This window comes from Manacus vitellinus, unplaced genomic scaffold (assembly GCF_001715985.3).
Source record: "Manacus vitellinus isolate BGI_N305 unplaced genomic scaffold, ASM171598v3 scaffold_6_pilon, whole genome shotgun sequence".
In the NCBI taxonomy this organism is placed as follows: domain Eukaryota; kingdom Metazoa; phylum Chordata; class Aves; order Passeriformes; family Pipridae; genus Manacus; species Manacus vitellinus.
Window position 1 is genome coordinate 34,685,085 of NW_021940750.1, and position 22,014 is coordinate 34,707,098.

General features: G+C 43.2%; 1 protein-coding gene across 1 annotated transcript; it reads right to left on the bottom strand.

Moving 5' to 3' along the window:
- Positions 1–7,983: 7,983 nt before the first annotated feature.
- Positions 7,984–16,730, bottom strand: TMEM179 (transmembrane protein 179). The gene is made up of 4 exons (XM_008919505.4): positions 16,288–16,730; positions 12,465–12,602; positions 10,877–10,955; positions 7,984–9,915 (listed from the first exon to the last, which is right to left on the bottom strand). Exons 1-4 carry the CDS (start codon positions 16,587–16,589, stop codon positions 9,736–9,738), a joined length of 699 nt encoding a protein of 232 aa, XP_008917753.3. The 5' UTR covers positions 16,590–16,730; the 3' UTR covers positions 7,984–9,735.
- Between the last annotated feature and the right edge of the window lie 5,284 nt (positions 16,731–22,014).

Below are 22,014 nucleotides of genomic sequence, written 5' to 3' on the forward strand. Positions count from 1 at the left end.
TTGGATAATAATCCCCTTGCTGGCCATGCTGGGTAATATCTCCCTTCAGTACAACTCCTGAGAATTTCCCAAAAGAGATAAAAAGGAGAGGGAGTAAAAAATTTATTGCAAGTGGTGGAGATGCTCACCTGAATTCGTGCTGGTGCCAGCTTGGTGAATTGCCTTAGAAGACAAGAATCCTGTAGCTAACCACCTCTGAGCAATTATTTAATCCAGCTTGGAAATGGTCATGTTTTAGATATAAAGGCCTGAAAGAGGAAGTGATGCAGGACAGGACTCTTGCAGCAATTTTTGAAGCAGACAGTGGGTAGATGTGGGCTTCCCAGGAGCAATGTCTGGGGTGGCAGGAGTCAAAGGGCCAGAGGAGAGTACAAAGAAGTCTGAATGTGAATGACAATAGACTAACGGCAGGGCCTAAGGGTAGAAGTGCTGCCTAATATCCCTTATGCAGTGAGCATGTAGTTAATGCACAAGAGAAATCAGCAGACCACAGCAGAAGGGTAAGTGTTGTTTTGACAGTGTTCGGTACATTCCTGCAGTGTGAACGGATGGAGGGCAGCTGCCAACACCCTCTTCAGGCAGGGCCACCACATCAACAGCACCTGATTGAACTAGCAGGTGTATCCATACCCATATGATTAGAGGAGATAGAAAAGGACAGTGAGATGACACTAGATGTTTTTACATTAACCTTTTGATGCACTCAGCATTAGTGATGGTAAAATGTAGTCCCAAAGACTGCTTCTAGTCCCGCTCCCTCCCTTCATCCATCTAACCCTGACAGTCTGAAAACAAGTTAATGGAGCAGGAGAAGCCCATAGCAGCAGTTGTAATTGTCACTTCTGCCTTTTGCCACTTTGAAGCAAGAAGAAGGGCTGGCAGCTTGTGACTATAAAAAGGGTGTTACCAGCTGCCCTCAAGCAATAACTCAGGAGCCTCTAAGATAATAGCGTGGACTTGTTTATTATTAATTCCTTGCTCCAGGATAGCTGTTGGGAACCTTTAGGCCCACCTCTGAAGAGAAAGACTGATGCTACATGAATAAAATTAAACAGCTGGCATTTAGAAAATCAGCCTGCTCATGCAGCCTGTGGTCCACCTTTATATTTGCTAACAATCTGCCTTTCAGCTGCATGCTGACACAGGACTATCTTCTCCTTGCCTCCTCTGGCATTAGGGTTCACTGCTGGAACACAGTACGAAAAGGGCTCAGGCAGTTTAGGATTGTTGGGCATAATCCTTGACTATACAAGCTGTGGCATGGAGATACTGGGAATGAGTACATGAACTAAGACACTGCCACTGACTTTGAGAACAATTTTTTATCTTACACTGTAACAATTTAAATTCACCTTCAAAGAACAGGCACAGGCACAGAAATATTGAATTTTCAAATAATTTATTTTTATATATCACCAAATCATAAAAAGCCAATGCACTGTCCAGCAAAAAGCGTCAATATATAAAACACATTAGCTCGTTATCAGTAATGCTAGAGTGTGTCACTTACACTGAACCCAGTCCAGCTCCTACTAAAGCCAAAGGAAACTGTCAGTGACTCCACTAGCAGAAGGATTGGACTCAGCTACTTGTTTACAAAGGGCTGTATTAAAATGCTAGTAAAAATTTTCCTTTTGAGGCTGTATCAAAACAATAATAAACCTCACTCCCTTTCTGCTTTTGTCAAATACATGCAATTAAAGCTCCAAATCAGCAGTCATTACACTGCAAAAGACCATACAAATCAGGAGAGAGAATATTCAAAACAGGCAAGGCTCTACCCTCAGTTTGTGTGGACTGGCATGGCTGCTTACAGGCTAATCTATATACACCATCCAGGGATCTGCCCCTCTGCTGCTTTCGGTGGTTAAACAAATCATGAAAAAGCGTTCAGTTTTCTCCCCCAAATGCCCATTATTCAGGGATCTCTTTGGCAGCATAACAAAATAGCTCATCTAGACTCTTAGAAAGCTTTTTCCCACTCGGCTATAAGATGAGACAGTAGCTCATGAATACACACATCACAGGACATACATTTCAGAGGCTGAAATGCTTTCAGGCTCTGCATTGACTCACAAGCAAGAGACATCTGCTTCAGATCTTTGCAGGTGGTACCACACAAAAACCCTGAAACTTTTAAAACTATGGGTGCTAATGAGCTACTTTTAAAAATGGCAAGTCTACAGCTATTTGGGAACAGTGTTTCCTTCCCCACACAAGTCATGAGCTACACAGGGCAAAGGGCCAACATGGAAAGAAGAGCTTTCCAAAGAAGCTCCTCCAAATCAGGTGACACTGTCAGCACCTTTACACCAGATACATGCACAGGTGGCTCTCTCCAGAAGCTAACTTTAGGTTAGCACGTGCCTCAAGGGGATGCTCTGCAGTTTGTGAAGCCACAAGAGCAGGTAGGGGCTGAGCAGGCCAAGCAAAGGCTGAAATGGATGTCAATGCTGCCAGCACAGGCACTGCCACTCAGATCCCTCATGTCACAGCCTAAAAGCCAAAATCCCTCACAGGAAACGCACCAGTGGTTCTCCTCTCTACCTGTTGCTGTTTGGATTGATGCTACTGTCCTGCATGCCTCAGCTGTCCTTGTCCCTGGTAGGGAGAGATGTGAGAAATAAGGCCTAATCAGCTCGATAGCAATAAAACCCTCTGTGAAGTTTGCAGGAATGTTCTTGAATATTAAAGGATCCAGGGGGAGGAGATGTCAGTGGAACTGTTGGGCTTTTTTGTTGTCGTTTCATCATGTTTTGTTTATAACCTTCGAAAACTTCTCAGGAGTGTACTTCAGATCACAATATATTGATTTCTCAGTTGTGTAGCTTGGGCTGTTTTAATCAGAGAATACTTGACCAGAATTGCTCTGATACAGTCAGTCTGCACCAGCTGGGGACCTCAGTGCAGTGGTCCTCCCCCTGGAAGGATTCTGTTCAGTACAGAGCTTCTCAGCATCATTTAGCAAAGGGACTGCTCACTACTCTAAAAGACTGTGGTTTAGTAAGAACACTGCCAGCACCTTGTGAAGTCAAATGCTGGACACTATTTTTAAAATGATGGTTAAAACTGCTGCAACAACTCAGAAAGTGGTTAACTGATGCAATCTGGAGCCAGTGTGTTGCAGAAAGATGTGCTGTATTTCAGACACAAATTATTTCATTTCACAGTGTTAACATGGAAAAATAATTCCCTCTGCTGCGGGAGGGTGAAGAGTTCTGGACTGTGTTATGTGTGATACCATGACAGACAGTTTTCAAACATTTCCTTGCCTTAAAATCTATAGTTTAACATAGTACTCATCTAACTCCACCAGGTTCCTTGAGAGACTACTGGCAATAGCCTTGAAGACCACCCAGAGTAACCTAGTCCCAAATCAGGACTGCCTTATATAAAGGGAAGGGTTTAATGTCAGTCCCCAGGGAGCCTGAATAAAACCAGGGAAAATCCGTGACTGTTTGTCTTACTTTCGGACAAAAGTTCGCCACAGAGACTGCAATTTTTCTCACATTCATAAATACCCTTCAGAACTGTATACAGACTGGAGTCAAACTTGTTCAAATCTGGGGGAAACAAGGGGAAAGTAAGGAGGAGATTAAGAGTACTTTTGTCACAGGACTGTTTACTCACTTGTGTGAGAAATCACCCAAGATGTCAACAGTAATTACAAATCATCATTCTCGCCTCCTGGCAGGTTGTCTCAACCCTCCCTTTACAACACAGTCAAGTGGAAAGGGAGAACAAAAACTTCTCACATTGGGTTTCCACCACATACAAACAATTCAAGCTATTTCAGTGAGCAGCTCTTGCTGCCAAGTACCTTATCTCCTTGATAAACACCAGAACCACAAGGCTAAAACATTGTTGTTTAGGAATTTCAAGCCAAATAGAAGAGCTCCAACAGGGGGATTTGAGGGGGATCCAGGATAACCTTTCATGTCTAACAAATCACAGTTGTTGGCTTTTTATTTCAGTGAAAAAAAATAAATTAAAAACTCCCAAACCAAAATAAAATCATTATTTGACCAACGCCAAGGGCTATTCACACCACCCCTCTTGGGTGCCTATGCCCATTTTTTGGGAATGAGGATCTGACAGGAAGCTAATAAGCATTAAATCCTAAATCCTTCAGCTATCTATGGAAATAGGATTTAAAGTCTCATATGGATTCAGTTCTTTTTACTGTTGTGTGCAATAACAGTTCAAGCAGTTATAGTAGCAATGAGAGGTAGAGAAGTTGAAGCACTCAGGTGAATACATTCAAGTTAATCTATGCTTGCAGTAGCAGTTCAATTACACTCTTTGGCACAGATAAAATAAACTAAAGAGAAAGCATTGCTATGTAAATACTCTTCCCAACAACAGAATGGAAAGACTGTATCCTTTATGTGCCTGCACTGAAATAAGTAGTACTTGCAATATATTAAGTAAATTCTATACTAACCTCTCAGAAGCAAATGTTAAGTTTTCTGCGAGAGTGCAGCTCCCTTCTATGTCAGGAGAGCATCAAAGTGCTGTCTTCTGTGCAGTTGTTATCTTCATAAATTACTGATTGGAATTTTGTCGTTTCAAAAAAACCAAACATTTAAAAAACCATCTAGGTGTGTATCTCATCCTACATACAACTCAGGATAGTCTTCCTCTTTCTTACAGAGGACAAAAAAAAACAAACATGCACATCAAGGCATTAGTTCTAAAATAATTTCTGTGTTTATGAAGCTATATGAGCATTTTGTCACTGCAGGTAAAACCTTCCTCTCTTCCCAGACTGATGAGCAGAAGGAAAGGACATTTGTGGTCTCCAAAGCAAACATTCCAATGAGATAAAAATGGGCTATTTCCATGAGCAAAGGAAATGGTTTGAGGCACAAATTTAGGATCTAGACACAGGCAGGATTCGCATTAGCTCAAGGATATTCACACTCAGGCCATTGACATGGAAGAAAAGACAAAAGGTTTCTCAGAATCCAGATTAGTGTCATAAATTACTGTAAGTGTTGCCAGTATAAATTACTATCTGGATTTCCTTAAAGTTATAATTTAAATGGTAAAAGTGATTTCACATGCAATATGTTTGGGAGGGCTTTCGAGAATGCAAATTAGAAAAGTCACATTCACCCAATGCCAGGTTTGTGTGTATTTTGCAGCTGGCATCCATTTTAAATTTGCTCATTTGATATTGTGTTTTCTGAGACCCACCACAGATCAATGTTGAAGCTGTGCAGAAATCCCATTTCCCAAATAAAGCCCACACAGTGGCCTGTGGCTCACGCTTCCTCAGCAAGGTGACCCCATGTTCTGCACCCAGATCGGCCTGAAGAGACTGCTATGCACATCCCCCATTTCTGAGAGATGGTCTCCAACCATCAGCCCAAGGACTAAGCTGTGTGAGGTGCTGACAAATAAGGTTGGACCAACAGGTAGCCCAGGCTAACATCAGGACATTACCCAGATATAGAGGAGGAGTTAAAACACCTGCAAACCCTCATTAGAAACCCATTTCAGCGCTTTGGACGTTGTTCACTGGCCAGTGCTTTCCTATTCCGCTCACATTGCGTCCACTTCTAGGTATCATAACCCATGTATTATTGCACAAGTCCCAGTACTAAGTAAGTAAAATGAAGTGTAGAAAGTTAAGGAATCCTAACAACTACTCCAGCCTAAGCTGCGAGTTAAAGAGGAACCTATATGCACATCACAGAAGAACAGTGGAATTAATTCTGGCATTTATCTGCGTACATTGTACTAACACACATACATCCACTCCCTGATACTGAATTGAAGGCCTGTACACTAAGTCATCCATCATCACTGGTTATTATAACACCCCCTTTTTTTAAGAGACCATATAATCGCTGCCATAGCATGTCTTTCAGTTTTTACAGTAAATCATCATGCTCTTATTTTTGTGATTCCTACTGAAAGTTCCCAGCTGGGAGATGCCTCATGAATTACTAGGATTAGACGTTATGAGCGTTCATGCCCTCATGAGGAAATTCTTTTCCAAAAAAATGGCTTCAGTTGCTACTCTATTATAAAAATAGTAATAAACAGCATTGATCTAAAAGCTCATATGACACTTGTTAGCTTAGATTTTTCTAGCCCAATGTGGACTGCTGGTAAGGAATTGGTGGGGAAATTAACCACAGATGGTAGCCAGGGAATATATCTGATACAACAGAATAATTGTGTGGCAACACCCCGGTGCCTCAGAAAGCAGCATCCAGCTGTATTCAAGGACGTGAAGCTCTCCCTGGGTTACTAGCAATTTTCACAGGCCAAAATAAAGACCTTTTAACTGTGGTTTTGGCATCACAGGGAACACAGTGACTAAACAGCTGCACTGCACATTCTCCACCAGAACAGGTCACATCTTTTCAAAGGACAGCAGCAGGAGGGGCCACACTGGCAAAGGCCACAAAGCTTTTTCCCTTTCCACCATGTGACAATAAAGAAACACAAGTATAAGCACCATGCAGGGTTCTAGTTCTTTGAACACGGCTCTTGCTAGAGTGTTCCCAGAGGCCTGCTTCTGGAGACGGCAAATTGAAGGTATTGAAATATCACAGAAATGCAGCATTCGACTCAGAGAAACTCCTACTGCAGCCACACACTGTGCAGGTTGGCAATGGATCACTAAAAGCACAGGTCAGAAATGTACAACAGAGAGAGGTGTGTGAGAAAGAGCACAGGTATGTAGGTATGTGTGTATAAATTATATCACAACTTTAACACATTTTCAGCCTGGCATCACCAAGTTGGCCTGAGTGTCCAAGCTTTAGGAGAAGAGGTTGCAGGAAAGTAAGTACAAATAAAAAAGCCCAAGTGGGTTCAATTACGGGGAGTTGCAGGATACCCTTTCTCCCCTTGAGTCAGCTAGAGAGTTTCTCACTACATGTTCTGCCTTCTGACTGAGGCAGGGGCTTCCATCGAAAACAGATTTGCTTTTAAGCATCACTGATTCTTGAAAACTGGGTGCCAGCCTCACCTCACCTGGTCTAGTGAAGAAAGCTGGGGAAAACAGGCTGAGATTCACAAGGGACTCAAAGAACAGCCTCAGCTTTTTTCAGTTTGCATGGCAGTTCTAATCCCAGGACCAGTGTTAGCTGCTTCTCATGGAACTGGAAAGGAGGAAAAAGGCTTTCAGATGGGAGAGATAGAAGAGACTATGAGCTTCAGACAACCTCACTTACGAGCAACATCATCTGCCTCAGAACCAGACAAGGCTTGAGTCCTGCTAGGACTCAGAGCAAGGATGATGAGGAGACACTCGCTGTCTTCTGCCTCCTGGTTCTTAAAAACCTCAGACTAGACCAGGAGCAGTGGTACCAAACCACATGTTACTTCAGCCTAAGTCTAGTTTGGCACGTACATAAAATACATTATACAAAACAGCAGCATGGTTCCACATGAGGATTAAGGCATGCACAGAAGTAATCTGTGGGAAGAAACACCACTGCTGAATCAAAGTGAGACTCTCTAGCTGGAGAAATAACTGGGGTAGCATAGGAAACAGACTAAATTTCAAGACCCAAGCTCTTCTTCAGGATATGAAGAGGAGGGTCATTCCCTGGCAATGGGCTTAGGTGCTTCCAAGAGTGTGTCCCTTACTAGAATCATAGAACTGTTTAGGCTGGAAAAGACCTCTAAAATCATCCAATTCAACCACTAATCCAGCACTGCCAAGGTCACCAATAAGCCCTCACTAAGTGCCACATTTACATGTCTTTTAAACACCTCCAGGGATGGTGACTCAACCACTTTCCTGGACAGCCTGTTCCAACGTTTGACAACCCTTTCAGTGAAGACATTCTTTTCTAATATCCAGTCTATCAGATCGAATGACTAAAAAAGGCACTCCAACAATCCTGATGCCTGAATTTTAAATAGCTGTTAACTAACTTGATCTCTGATTCCCTCTTCATGAACTCCTCCTCTGATGTCAATACACAACTACAAAAAAGCCACCTCTGTAAAGCTTTCAAAGGAACTGCATTCCCTTCTGGGTAGAAATCATGCTGAAAAACAATACCTCTCTATATAGAGCTGTGGCCAGCTGGGGCTATAAGGGATGTTCACAGGGCTGGCTCACTCCTTAGAGCCTCTGGAGCTTTTTTTTTCTAAACCTATGAGAACATTTTGATGATTAAATACAATGTCAGATTTTATGCCCTAAAATGCTTACTAATTCAGGGATTTGTTTTGACATCAAATTCTGTTTCAATCAAATGCTTAAGATGGTGCTTAGCTAAGCATCAGAGTCCCCAGAAGACAACAGTAAATCTGCATGGTTGTGCTAACCCCAGGCTTGTGCTCTGATGTGGTAGAAGCCTATCTTCTCTCCTCTCTTTCCAATTTACCAGGTCCTATAATGGTGTATGATTTGCACTTCTGTTGTAATAAATTCAGTCTCAGTACAAACACAGATGTCACAGACAGTGTCAGTGTACTCCCAAAAAAACCTTATTCGATCCAGACTTAGCTGTTTGTTTTTCTGCTGACTTGGATAAATGCTTAGTTCTAGGACAACTTCTCTGCCATACAAATCTCACACTCCTCTGAGTGACTCTTCTTAATTCTTGGATCTACCTCTCATCTCAACCATCAACCATCCACTTTATTTATTGGAGCACTGGCCAATCAAAACTGAAAGCAACTACACAGTCACTAGTGAGCTTTGTGCAAATAACAATTCTTTTTCCATTTCACAGCAAAATTCATCTGCCCTGGAACTCCTGCCCATAAGTGGGGAGAATGGATTCATTCAGCACTGAACTACTCAAAAAATAGCTGTTTGAACTCCTTGCTATGTGTATAGATATATAGAATACCTACAATGCAAATGCTTACAGTAATTTTGCATACCCTTTACGAAATAAATATCACAAATAAATTCTAATACTCAAAAAAGAATAGTATACAGAGTTAGGAACCAAGTTACATTTATAAATGCACAAGCATTAATACTACCTATTCAGCTTAATTTCTTAGTATGCAAGCTTCAGCAATTGCTAGCTACACTTCACTTCAAAAGTCATAATAAATGCTGGTCATGCCAAAATCTAAGAAGAAACAAAACCACAAAAGTTCTACACCATCCCTCCAAATTATACACAGTTTTTTGACAGACACTGTAATACTAAAGCAGTTTCATGGAATTCATTAACACTGTCCAATATTAAATATCAAGTCTGGAACACAGGTCTCTATGTTCAAAACAGAATCAGAGCAGGAGCATCGTTTGTCAGCACTGTGTCCATACATAGCAAAAGCAGAGACAGCAAGAGTCTGTACCCAGACCAGAGCTGCAATTACCAGAATAAAGAGAGAACAGGGGCAGCTTTACTGGCAAAAGGGAGGAGAGAGAGAGAGAAGAGCTGTTTGAAGAAATAGCCTTAATGCTGTAGCCTGGTCTTGCCAGCTCAGTCCTCAAAAATGGCCCCTGTCCCAAAAGCCAGTAATGACATGTAGAAGCTCTGTTAGCAAGAGCAGGTTACAGATTGTGCCTGCATAGGACAGAAAGTTTGCTGTGCCAAAGGCACACAGGGCAGTTCATTCTCTGTATCCTAATACAAGTATTTCTACCAAAAAATTCTCATGGAGGAAGTGGGTGATTCACAAGTGCATCTCTTTTCAGGAAAGAAAAGATCTCACACACTCAACACCCTGACTCAACTTCAGCTTACCCTACTGAATAATAAAATCTAGATCCTGCCCTAGAAATCTGCTTACACTTTAGATCATGCCACTTTTCTCATCTTGCAAAGAGGATCGTGAAGCAGATCTTCCTAGCAACAGCTCCTTCTCATGGATCAGGCTATCTAGCAGGTCCTCCTGTCTGTAGTTGTGATAAACCTTCAGGAAAGCCAGAACGGTAATTGCCAGCCAAGTCAGCCAGGCAGCCCAGAGACCAAACTAGAGAAAACAAAAATCATAAAGAGGTCAGTACTGTATTCTAAAAACAAAGTCAACTCTCCAGATGAATATCAAAACCTCAGCTGGACCAAAACACATGGAGTCACGCCAAGTTGAACTCAGTGAGGTCCTGGATTCTTCATATAAAGGAGTCACTTTTATGGCATATTTCTGTTTTAAGTGCAGATATGCCTGAGCTGGGCATCTAGATGCCAGTGCTGGCAATGAAGACACAAAACGAGCTTGTGTCCAAGAGGCATTGCTACCTTCAGGGAACGCCCCAGGCAGACTAATGCCTCTTTCCATGTGGGAAAATACAAGAAGCCTGTGAAAGGGTGCAGACCTGCAGGGATGGGACTCTTGTCTCTGCAGAATTAGTCCATGCACAAGTGCTCAGTTCCCAGTGTTGACTGACTTTATCATTGACTTAGAGCTAGAATGGTCAATAGAAAGGACTGACAGCCTTAGATGTCTAATTCTCATGGATTCATCAGAAAACATCCCTATTTACATTACATTAATCTTTCATTATTTTCAATGGTCTGATATTTACATAGCTCAGGTGATGTCAGACAAACTCATGGAAGGCAAAATTAGTAGCCCCATGATCTGGTGCAGGTCAGACATTATTCTGAACAGCAATGAAGAGCTCCAGGATACCAAAGTGTTGCAACTTTTGCAAACCTGATCCTTTAGATAAACAATGAATTTTCTGAAATGATTAACAAGATCAGTGGTAGGGTGAGGTTTTGACATGTCTGCATTCAAAACTATCTATTTTGAATTTACAATGCAAATGTGCCCATCACTATCATCCTGATTCAGCACTTACTGAAGTCAGTGGAAACTGATTTCAAATTCCCATTGATTTCTGAGGAATGGTGGTTCAGCTCCAGCAATACCTGATCAATAAGCAAATGGCAAATGAACTGAAATAGAATCATGGCCTAGTCTGACCTACCTGTGCAATAGCAAACTGGTCATAGAAAGCAGAGTTTTCCAAGTTCAGTTCAAGATCTATATCCTGCAATTCTTCACAGCTAACCAGAAAGGCATTTGGAAGGAAAAAAAGAAGAAAATTATTTCAGAGATTGCAGGTAAACTAAATAGAAAATGAAGCAACATCTTAAATGTATTTCGAACAGTCATAAGCGCATGTTTTATCAAAAGATATTTAAGTTATGGCAATTACCAGGTTGCTTTCCAATCTTCTTTAAAACTAAGCTGGAAAAGGCATGTAATTATTTTCTTAAAAAAAAAATAAATGTATAATTATGTAAGTGATAACACCAATCTTCCACAAGTGGAATTGCAATGGTTAACATGAAAAGAGTGTCCTTAAGCCCCTCTTTCCCACTACCACCTCACCTCCCACAGATATGCCTCTGGCATCACCCCAGGTTGGTTGCTTCACCCCTCAATGAAACAAAGTGTATGAGCCTCTGTTACCTTTTGACTTCATCAGGAAAAGCCTCAGAAGAAGGAATTGTGTTTTTGTTTCGGATGCTCCAGCAAGGAGACGATACTCTGATGGTAAGATAGAGGCTGCCTACAGATTTTACAAATAACTTGATCTTTATTGGTGTGAAAAAAATCCCAGGATACTGAGGTTGTCATTCTATCTCTTGGTTGATTTCTGCAGCCTCTTCTCTCTCCTTTTCAGTGCTGTCGGTCATCTCGGGTTCTTACCCGAATATTCGATTAGATGTTTTTTGTAATCGAATTTTTAACCGAATATTCGAATAATTCGATTAATCGTTGCAGCCCTAAACAGAACATTTACTATGGCATTTTACAACATATGACAATGTGCAACATAAATGTATGCTTTAAGTAGTACATTTATTCAATATCATATGACATAAAATGTCACCTTTTCCTCTCTCTTCATTGTTATTTGTTTGATAGGAAAAAGTCTTCCTCAACTTTTAAACACTGTGGAATACAGTAGACCATTTTAGAAGCTGCACATTTTGTGCACTATAAGAAAGCATCAACCACCTCTACTTTGCATTTAAAAAGTACTTTCCATTCTGTGGCTCTTGGGGTGTCCACATCACCGTTGCAAGGCCAGGATCTCTACGCCAAAGTTTTTGGTTGATGGTGCATTGTGACACAGGCATGATGAGTGACTTGCCCACTGTCACACAGAGCCAGGACAGAGAACCAGGAGCCCTGACCCCCAGTCCCCTGCCTTGCTCACAAGACCACACTCCCTCCATTCTTAGAAAACTTCCAAATCTAGCTTTCCTTCAGAAATAAACATTTTTAAAACAATGGATTTCTTTTGCATAAGATAATGGCTCAAAGGGACCATGAAACACCATGGAAACACATTTTCCTCTGTGAGCTTCTAAATAAACAAATAAACAAAAACATTTGATTAGATTTTTTTTTGTTCCAGATGAAAAAAATCTGGATTTTCACACTATAGATGCCTTCTCCGCCTTGCTCACCTTGCATGTAATAACTACAGTTTGTAACACCACTGTTCAATTGTGCATATATGAAAAAAAAAAAGGGAAGAAAATGTATTCTTCAATACTAACCTATTTGGCATGCTTCCTTTCTCGGTAATTGCATCACACCACATGTTAAATCCTACACTCACTATAGTGCTAGCAATAAATGTGATGAACACCACAAAGGCGCTGATCAGCAGATTCAGGAAGGCGTAAAAGAAAGAGCTGTAATAAAAGGGAAGAAAAATGTAACTCATAAACAGCTGAAACACAACATCAGCAGTCTCTGTAAGCAGCATACACTGGGCACAAAGATATCAGTTTGCATTTGAAATACATCTGCTTTAATTAAGGACACCTAATACATTGAAACACTATGGATTATGATTTTGAGTCATATTATCTTCATTTGCAAGTGCTTTTGCTTTTGGTCTTTTTTTTTTTCACCGTAAGAGAATGGAGCTTTAAATATAAGTACTGAGGGGAGATTGTTCATACACTGCATGGTTTTCATTAGCTGTAATGATGAAAATCAGCATTGTTAAAATAAATGTCATTAACTCAAATTATGTAGTAACTGGAGCTAAAATTATTTCATGATTAAAGTGATAATTGGGACAAAAATTGCTTAGGAGAGGGAAACTAAAAATAAAAACACAGTACTGATAGCCATAATCATTTTAAGCAATGTAACACAAGGTACTGCCACCACAGGACACGAATCCCGGCTTTATGGGCAATTTGCAGAGCAGGCCAGCTTCTCCTGGGACTTCTCTGGCTTTGGTGTCAGTATGTTATTTCTGCCAGCTGAATATCCATTTACCTCAGTCCCATTAAGTCTGTCCAACCCAGGCCAGCCGTTGGCACATGCTGTGTTTGGAGTGGGATGGGGTGGGATGCCTGCAGTGGTCCCATAAGGCCGTGGAATCATTCACTCATTTTCCAACCTCACTGTTTAACTCCTCCCCTTAATCTAGCCACTAGGAAGTTTCTAATCCTCTTTTCATTCATTTGACCAAGTCCTTCACAAGTTGAAACTGCTCTAAGTGGTTGTTTAGAATAGGACATCTTGGAATGTCACATTATCTAAAAACTGGATATCTACTCTAGGTTGTAGAAAGACTGGTAACTCCAGGAAGAAAATCATCCTATTCAGGTTATGTGGTAAAGTTGAATATGACAAAATTCCCACCAGTGCCACCCATTATGCTGGGGATAGAAGGATTCTACTCACCCCAGAGACCACAAAACCCCCAGTCATTTCTTTTCCCTGGTTGCTCATTAATTGAAAAGCTAAGTGGCTTTTGAGTGAGTGTTTGAATCCTGAAAGGTTCTGGGCTGGACAATCCTAGTTTCTACAGGTTTTGCATGGTGATACATATGTGGCCTCAGGGGGAATTCTTTAAATAAGATGAGGAAGTAATTATCAGCAGGACTATGATGTTTTTTCCTGGGTTGATGTGGCTTTAGAGGGGTTGTTTAGGCTCTCTCCAAAGTGATGGTTGTCTCATCTCAAATCTGATAGAAAAGAAGTGAAATAAACCACCTTCCAGAAATGCCCTTACAGACTGTGGTGGGAGCTGGATGGTAGGACACCTGACTTCTAGATGAACAATAAGCTGAATCCTACTCTTTGGCTTAGCTGGACTTGGTGAACCAGATCTGCTCACCTCCACTGAACTCTGGGGTCACTTGCACAGAGGGAGCTGATATGAACCATGGTTTTCCATGTTCTCTGCCACACCCTGATTTCAAATCTAGCCTGGATTTCATCCCAAGTGTTGCTAAAGCCATATCCACTGTGTGCACCTTAGCGTGGTATGCTGGCCTGAGAGGCAGAAAAGACTTGAGCTCTTCACAGAATAAAACAGAGTTGATACCACAATTAGTAACAGCTCTAGAAAGGGAACAGTTACCAGGAGTATTTAGTGGGTCATCAACCGTGTAATGGTAAATGCTTACAACTCAAAGCTGCTTTGCAATCCTGGTAGTGAAGTGTCTGAGTTGTATTCAGTTGTATTCAGCTGAGCTGAATAGTTCCAAGCCCCTGAGGTAAGGGGTGATGAGACACTTTTAAGAAGGTATTTTAGCGGTCATAACTATCTGATAGCAATCATTGAAATCCACTGCACACAAAGGATGCACAGGATGTTAACTAACCCTGACTTCCTCAGCTGGCTCACCCTGGAGCTGGTCCAGTAGCACTGATCCTCGTCAACAGGATCATCAGTGATGACATTCTGGTTCTTCCTCAACTGCCTCTGATCAGAAAAGACAATTATCGTTTATGGCAAGGAGCTTGCATTTATCTCTACATCCAAACAGAAATGTTTTCACGCCCATTTGAAGCACTAACAAATGTCTGTCTAAAATCAGAACAGCGTGTGTCCTGCCCTCTTTTCATACTGACAGTGGCAGACATGGTACAGAACAGACCTTCCTTCTTTTTAGGAAACTGCTGATCCCAAGCAGCTTCTCTCTCATCCTGTTTTACCCTTCTGTGATCTTCCATGGTTATCTCATCATCCCAACTTGCTCCATCTTTGCTCTCCACAACCCCACCTTTCTTGCCTGGAGCAACTATGAACAGTGTTATACAACTGATGATGCTCAGCCCAAAGGAGCCTGAAAGCAACTCCTAAAGGGGTAATTTTCAGGGGCCTAACCAACAGTTTTGAAGTAAATAGCCACATTTGAAAGTGGGCCAAACATCTGATTGAAATTTCACTATAACAAGGTCTTTACTACTGGTTTCCTCTCAAAAGTTAGCTAGCTCTGAAGTGCAAAGCATCTAGATTAAATTAATCCTCTATAGGTATTGGATCACCTGAGGAAGCTGGATTCAAAGGTATTGAGAAGTATGTGGTTGTATTTAGTTTTAATACGGAAATAAGTTTCCGGTCTATACTTACTACAGCATGTTTTAGTATTAGGCAGCTTGAGAGTGGCTGGAAAGAGCCAAGGAGACAACACTGTTACACAGCTCCTAGTATTACCAAGCCCAGACGTGAGTAACAGCTCTAGTCCAAACGGATCTGGAAAGGAGTGATTTACCCTTGGAATGGTCCCTAAATCATAAGCAAATTACTTTCCTGGTCTAGACAGATGCCAGGGTCATCCTCCAGTCCTGGCCCTGTAGCACCCAGAGGCTGCATTACCTGTGCCAGGAGCTCTGGCCTCTCATGCCACCAGAGAGGCAAGGACAGAACACAGAGCTCCTGAGCCTGGTCCACCAAGCCTCTCGTTACACCTGCTGGAGTCAGATGCCCCTTGGTTTGTCTGAGCACAGGAACCAGCTGCCAGTGCAGCCCTGAGCTGCTGCAGGGAGTGCTCAGCGTTGCTCTCATGTCGTAACCAAGCAATAGTTGTTGCCTGCAGTAGTTGCCATGTCCACAACAAAAGCAGGATAGAAAATGGAGGGGAGTCACCAACTTCTCTCTTCTGTCCCCCCCACACACACAGCTGTGTTGTTTCAAGGTTTTTCACACACCTGGTGTACACCTGGGGAAGGCCTTTCTTTGCGTGGACATGTAGTGGGACCGTGGCCAAGAAGTACCTGTGAGCTCCAGCCTCCAGCATCACCCCATGGCCCCCAACACCCTCCATGCCCACTGCAGCTGAGCTGTCCACATGCTGCTCCCAGAGTGCCAAAGGTAGCAGGTGCACAGCAGTGGATCTTGGCCCCCACTCCAAACCTCTGCAGGGAGTACCCTCCAAAGAGGGCCCTGGACACAGATAGGGGAGTATGTGGTGTGTCTGCAGACAGCCATGGGCAGTACACCACCTCACCCCAAACCCCTCTGGGGAGAAGGATGACCTGGATGGTGCAAAGCCCAATGCTTCACCCCCAGACTGCTCCCACGTGCCCCAGCCTGTGGGAGGGATGGGCTTGTCCCCAGGGGATACTTACTCCTCGTGCCCTTTGCAGAGGAAGAAGAGGGTCCTCCAGGCCTGCACTGTGGCCAGCAGCAGGGAGAGGAGCCCGGTGAAGATGCTGAAGCGGCAGGCGGCCTCGGGCCCCCACTCTGCACGGTGAAGCGCCTGCCGCTCCACTGTCAGGTTGGCGTTGAGCCACATGCCCTCGGTGAAGAGCAGGCACCGGCCGTGGAAGTCGTTGCCATTCTCGGAGAGAGGCACCACCACGATGAAGCTGAAGAGGAAGGCCAGGAAGTAGCAGATGCACTGAGCGAAGAGGAAATTGCTGAGCGCCATGTCCGCGGCTCTGCGCCGGGAGAGGGAGGGAAGGAGGGAGGGGAGGAGGGAGGGATGCAGGAGGGACGGATGCAGAAGGGAAGGATGCAGGAGGGAGGGATGCAGGAGGGAGAGACGCAGGGGGCGCGATGCAGGGTGGGAGGGGGAGAGGATGAAGGGATGGAGGGAGAAAGGCTGCAGCAGTAGGCGGTGGGGAGGGAGGGAGGATGCGCAGTGCAACGCAGTGCCATGGAATGCAATGCAAATGACTCCTCCGGACAAGGTGTTGCCTCTCCCGCCGCCCGAGCTGCTCCTGCTGATCGCTTCAGGACTTGTGGGTGAAACGGGGAGCGGAGGGGAAGAGCCGTTGTGGGGGATCCCTCTTCTTCGGGAAAATCTGGCCGCTACTACACCCTGGCGTCCAGGGGTTAAATCAGTCCGTGTGTCTCCAGCAGGGCCGGGTACCACCGTTCAGTGGGGGAACCCTCTAATGACACAGGACACTGATGACACCCCTGTTGATGGTCATGACACACGGCCCCTCCACCACCACAAAAACAAACAAACAAACAAACAAACAAACAAACAAAAAAAAAAAGACCATACAAAAAAAACACCCATCAAACTGGCTTCTTCCTGTCTGCTGGATCCCAGCAAGTTTTGACCCGAGTTTCTAAAAATCTGGCCACCAACCTCAGACGGTGCGCAGCCACCCCAGGACCTGCAGATCCACGTTCTGTTCCTAGATCAAATGGTCACACCCCTACCAAGACATTTCAAGGACAGCAAGGGCTCATCAGAAGTCGAATAACTTTTGTTGAGCCTTGCTGTCATTTAGGGGCTGCACGGTGTTGGGATCAGCTGCATTATCCCCTGGCTGGCAGACGGACCAGGGGTGAAAGAAAATAACCCTAAACAAGCTCCTGGTGGATTTTAAGCTGAGAACAGATCAGCACAGCAATGGTGCTGCATGGCAGGAACAGGTGGCATTTGACTCCCAGAGGTGAACATCCACCCTGCTCTGCACTGCCAGTGAGCAGCTCCCTGCCCCACACAATGCCTGCTTGGAAAGACAGCAGGGCATTCCCTCAATTGTAGGGCCCAAAACTGCATTTCAAGAAAGCAAAAGGCACCAGAGAAAGGAATGTGCCTTGTGCTCAGATCCCCCCAGCACAAAAAATCCACATTAAACTGACCCCAAGTTATAGTTTCCCGTCAATCCCAATTTCATTTTTCCATCTAAACATGAATCCTCTTTCCAATACAAGACAGTACAATTAATCTCCAGTTCCAGGTAAAGTAATTTCTAATCCAATTTCCTGACCATATCCAGTATGAGATCAGCTGCAGGTCTGAAATCACTTCTTAATCCCAGGGCTCTTTCCGCTCATTTTATCACTGTGCCACTTCCTGGGCAGTGTTTAGAGAAGTAGATGAGGGACAAGGACCCCAAATATAGCATACATGGGATTTCAGGCTTGTGTTTCCATGGGGCAAGTAAACAATTATTTTTCCACACTGTTAAGAGCTTACAGATGAGGTTACAGATGTTAAGAGGTTACAGATGCAGTTCTGAGGCAGGCACTGGGGGCATTCTCAGAGAAGACATTAATTCATCTTCATTGCAAATCATTTGCAATGCATGCTGCCTTGAAATCTTGCTCTGTCTGTACAGGGGAAGTATTTCTTGAAGTAAAACTTTTTTTATATGTGAAATGTGTCAGGCCAGTTTTCTGATCCTTACCAAGCTCTGATCATCAAAAATTGTATTTCAGTTTTGCAAGATGAGCGCTGACCTGACCCTGTGGGGATAGACATATGCTCCTAACAGAAAGGATTTTGCTGATATTTCAGTCTATCAGTAAGGAGGAAAGTTTATTGCTCTTAACCTTGCTTCCAAGAAGTGCTCGTTTCCCAATGGGCTTTGTCCTTTATCTGGAAAGAAATCAGACCTGGACTGAGCTGGAAAACTCTTTTCTTTGAAACCTGACACATAAGATTTGCCAGATAATGTTTTCTGAAGTTGACTTGGGAGGTCAACATCAACATAAAAGCCCAGTTATTGCTTACACTGGAGCCCACAGAAGGGGCCAGCAGATGCCAAGGGCGCTTTGCCTCAGGCAAGCCCCATACTCAGATCTTACCACCAGCAAGCACAGGAGGGTTATTGCAGAAGTGAACACGGGGGTCACTTGTAGAGCAGATAAAGTTGTCTTTGCTGATGAACTAACTCAAGCAAGCATTTATTGGAGAGTTTCAGAAAATACATCTAGGCATTTACAAGTGTGAACAGGCATGTAAAACAGCTACACTTAGCATACTGACAGCTACTGAAGCACAGGGCTTGGTCAGATGGAGTGACCACACACTAAAGTGAGCAAAGGGGTAGAAATAAAGCCTGTCAGCCACCTCTTTGGCGGTTGCCTGGATTTCTCATACTCTTCCCTCGTGTAAATCCTAAAAAAAAAAAAAATTGTGCTAGGCTGGAACTTGGTCTCTGAAACATACAGTTGTTTCAGCGGAGTAAATTTGATAGTGTTTTATAAAGAAGACTCTAATAGGCTTACTTTTCTCAACATGGTGACACTGGAGGAGAAAGGCAAGGTGAATGATTATTCATTCGTTCTTATATCACAGGAAATGGAGGACATCAAATATACAGGTCAGGCAGAAACTTTGAAACAGAGGAAAAGATGCACATATTTCACAGAGCACGTAATTATTCTGTGGCACACTGCAGGGGCCAAAAAGAAATGCTGGCGGCAAAAGATATTAGAAAAATTAATGGAAAAAAGAGCCCAGCAGGGACTGCAAAATACAGAGCTGGGGAAGTAACCTTCAGCTCAGGAAGTCCCTGACAGCAGGTTGCTGGGAAGGTAGAGTCAAAATTATCATTCTCCATTTGCCAGAACGCTCTGTTCTTCTCTGAACTAAGCATCTGCTCCTGGTTGTCCTTGGAGATAGGATACCTGGCAAGATGATCATTCGGTCTGACCAGCTTTGGCCACTTCAGGTTCTCACTACAACAGCTGGCAGTACTGGCCTGCTGTCTCAGCTTTCCCATCCCTTGGGAGACTTGTTCCTCCAAAGCATCCCCCATAATTTGGCTTCTGTGACTGTCTTTAGGACAGAGTTACCACTGGAGCAGACACAAGGTCATTTTGTCCCTTTTGCACTGTGGAGGAAGCCAGTGGGATAGTTCTTGCAACTGCACAGCACAGAGAGAAGAGGAGATGTGTGAGGAGAGAAGGCTGCACATTCCCCCAGCTCTGGTGGTTCCATCACAAGAAGCATAGTTCAGATGTCTTCCTACTGTAGCCCCACCATGACCAAAATCACCCTGAGCATGACATCCCAGGCCTCCTGCCCACAGCACAGGCGGGTCTCACCTACTCCAGGTCACCCACTCAGGCTTGCTGTACCAGAATTGAACCCATCTCCTGTGAGGAAGGAACCCCAAGGGGACCACGTGCTGACATGGGACTGAAGATGGCTTGCTCAGCATCAGGGAGGGTGAAGTTCAAAGTTTGTAAATTCTGTTTGTCTGGGAAAAAAAAAAAAAAAACGCACAAAAATAAAGCTGGCTTCACTATCAACTGCCATTGCACCTCAGTGATAAACAGAAAAACCAACCTGGATAAATCAAGGTTAGATATACAGTATTTGCCTGTATTCCCTTCAGCCCCATATCTCCTTCTAGCTGCTTGGCTAATCCTCTGTAGATCAAGTAACACGTATGAGTTGGTCTGATGTGGAATGACTGATGGGGACTGTGGTTCTGGCTGTGCTGCTCCAAGCTCCCTCTCAAGTCATTAATTATGGCATCTGACATGAGCAGTGCTCTCAAGTTGATATTTGTGAGGTAAGTGATGAATTTGCTCTCCTCCTGATAGCTCATTAGGACATGTTTTATTATGAGAAAATTTGCTGAGGAATTAATTATTCAGAAAAAAAAAAAAAAACATTTTTGGGAGCAACTTTATTTGGTTTTATGTTTAATTTACCTTGGATATATCATTTCTGTGATCCAAGAAAAATAATGGCTGCATGTCTAGAAGGTGGCTACCATCTTGCTACCAGTATTGCACTGCTTATTTCTGGAGATGAGTCACAGTCACAGCAGTACTTCTGCAGAAGGATGCCCAGGGAGCAATATGTCTGTATTCTAGGCAGAGAAAACCAGTCCAAATGGCAGTTTTTGAGCCAGCCCTTCAGTCACCCTAAGGCAACTTCTCCCTGATTTGCTTTAGCTCAAACAGCTGCCTCAGCCCATTTTACCAAATTGTTTAGCAAATACAGTATGCCCCAGGCTTTGGAGTCTATTTTATTCAGACTCTGGTCTATTTTATTCAGACTTTTTGGTCTGTTTTACTATTATATTAATACATTATTATTATCTTGACCTATTATATTTGTCCTCTGAAACCAATGGAAAGGATCCAGGCATGTCACCTATCATCTTATGATGGCTGCTGCAAATAACACTTTTTGGGAGAGGTTTCTCATGGTAATCACTATATTTAAGAAAGTGTCTGCCACTAGTTCAGAAGGATTATAGACAAAGTACCAAACTGTCAGCCACCTGTCACATCGGCATTTCTTCACAGCTACCACTGCATCATGAATCTCTCTGGACATCTCATCTGGGAACATCCTGCTGACATTTTGCTTTTTTTTTTTTTAAATATCTCCCTTCTGCTAGGAAAGCTGTCTTGTCTGTGAGGAGGATATGAGCAGAGAAGATGCCATGCTGACAGACACTAATGGAGCAGTTATCAGGAAGCAACTGAATATCATTAATGTGTACAGAGAGAATAACCTCTCTATTTTGATATTCAAAGAAAAATGAACATACTCAAATATATTCACATTCTGAACTTACCAAGTCCAGGCTGTGGTTAAAATATAAATTATTAAAAAAAAAAAAAAAAAAAAAAAAGATGCTTGAGCTTTTCAGAGCATCATTAACCCTAAGCTCTGAGTGACTTATACGTGTCAGACTCCAGAGCACTTTACAGCCTGTAAGCTGTAACAGCTGGCAGGGACATGGTCCCAAAATGGCACATTATTTGCTCAACTGCCTCTCCTGTCCTTTCTTAAGGAGGATAGAGGTAATGACAAGGGTAGGATGAACTCTAGCAAGGTTCTGATCCCAGGTTCTGCCCAAGTGAAGAGTGCATCAGAAAAACAGGCTTCAGGAGTGAATGCATATTTTCTTCTGGCACCAAAGAGATGCTAGAAGAGCATGGGAGAGTTGGAGACTGCTTAAAAGAGTAAAAGGAATGAAAGGGAGGAAAAAAGGTGCCAGAAGAGAGATCAGCAAATTAGGAACCCACAGAGTCCGAACAATCAAAACCCAGCCTGAGGATAAATATAACACTGCCCTGCTTTAGATTAAATGGGGTCATTACATATTACATCAGTATCTTACATCTGAGGTTAACCC

Excerpts from the sequence above, each read along its gene's own strand:
- TMEM179 (XM_008919505.4), bottom strand. The coding sequence starts at position 16,589 with ATGGCGCTCAGCAATTTCCTCTTCGCTCAGTGCATCTGCTACTTCCTG. Across the intron at positions 10,956-12,464 it reads AAAGGAAGCATGCCAAATAG|CTGTGAAGAATTGCAGGATA; the intron begins GTTAGTATTGAA and ends CTTTCTGGTTAG. Across the intron at positions 9,916-10,876 it reads ACCAGTTTGCTATTGCACAG|TTTGGTCTCTGGGCTGCCTG; the intron begins GTAGGTCAGACT and ends TGTTTTCTCTAG.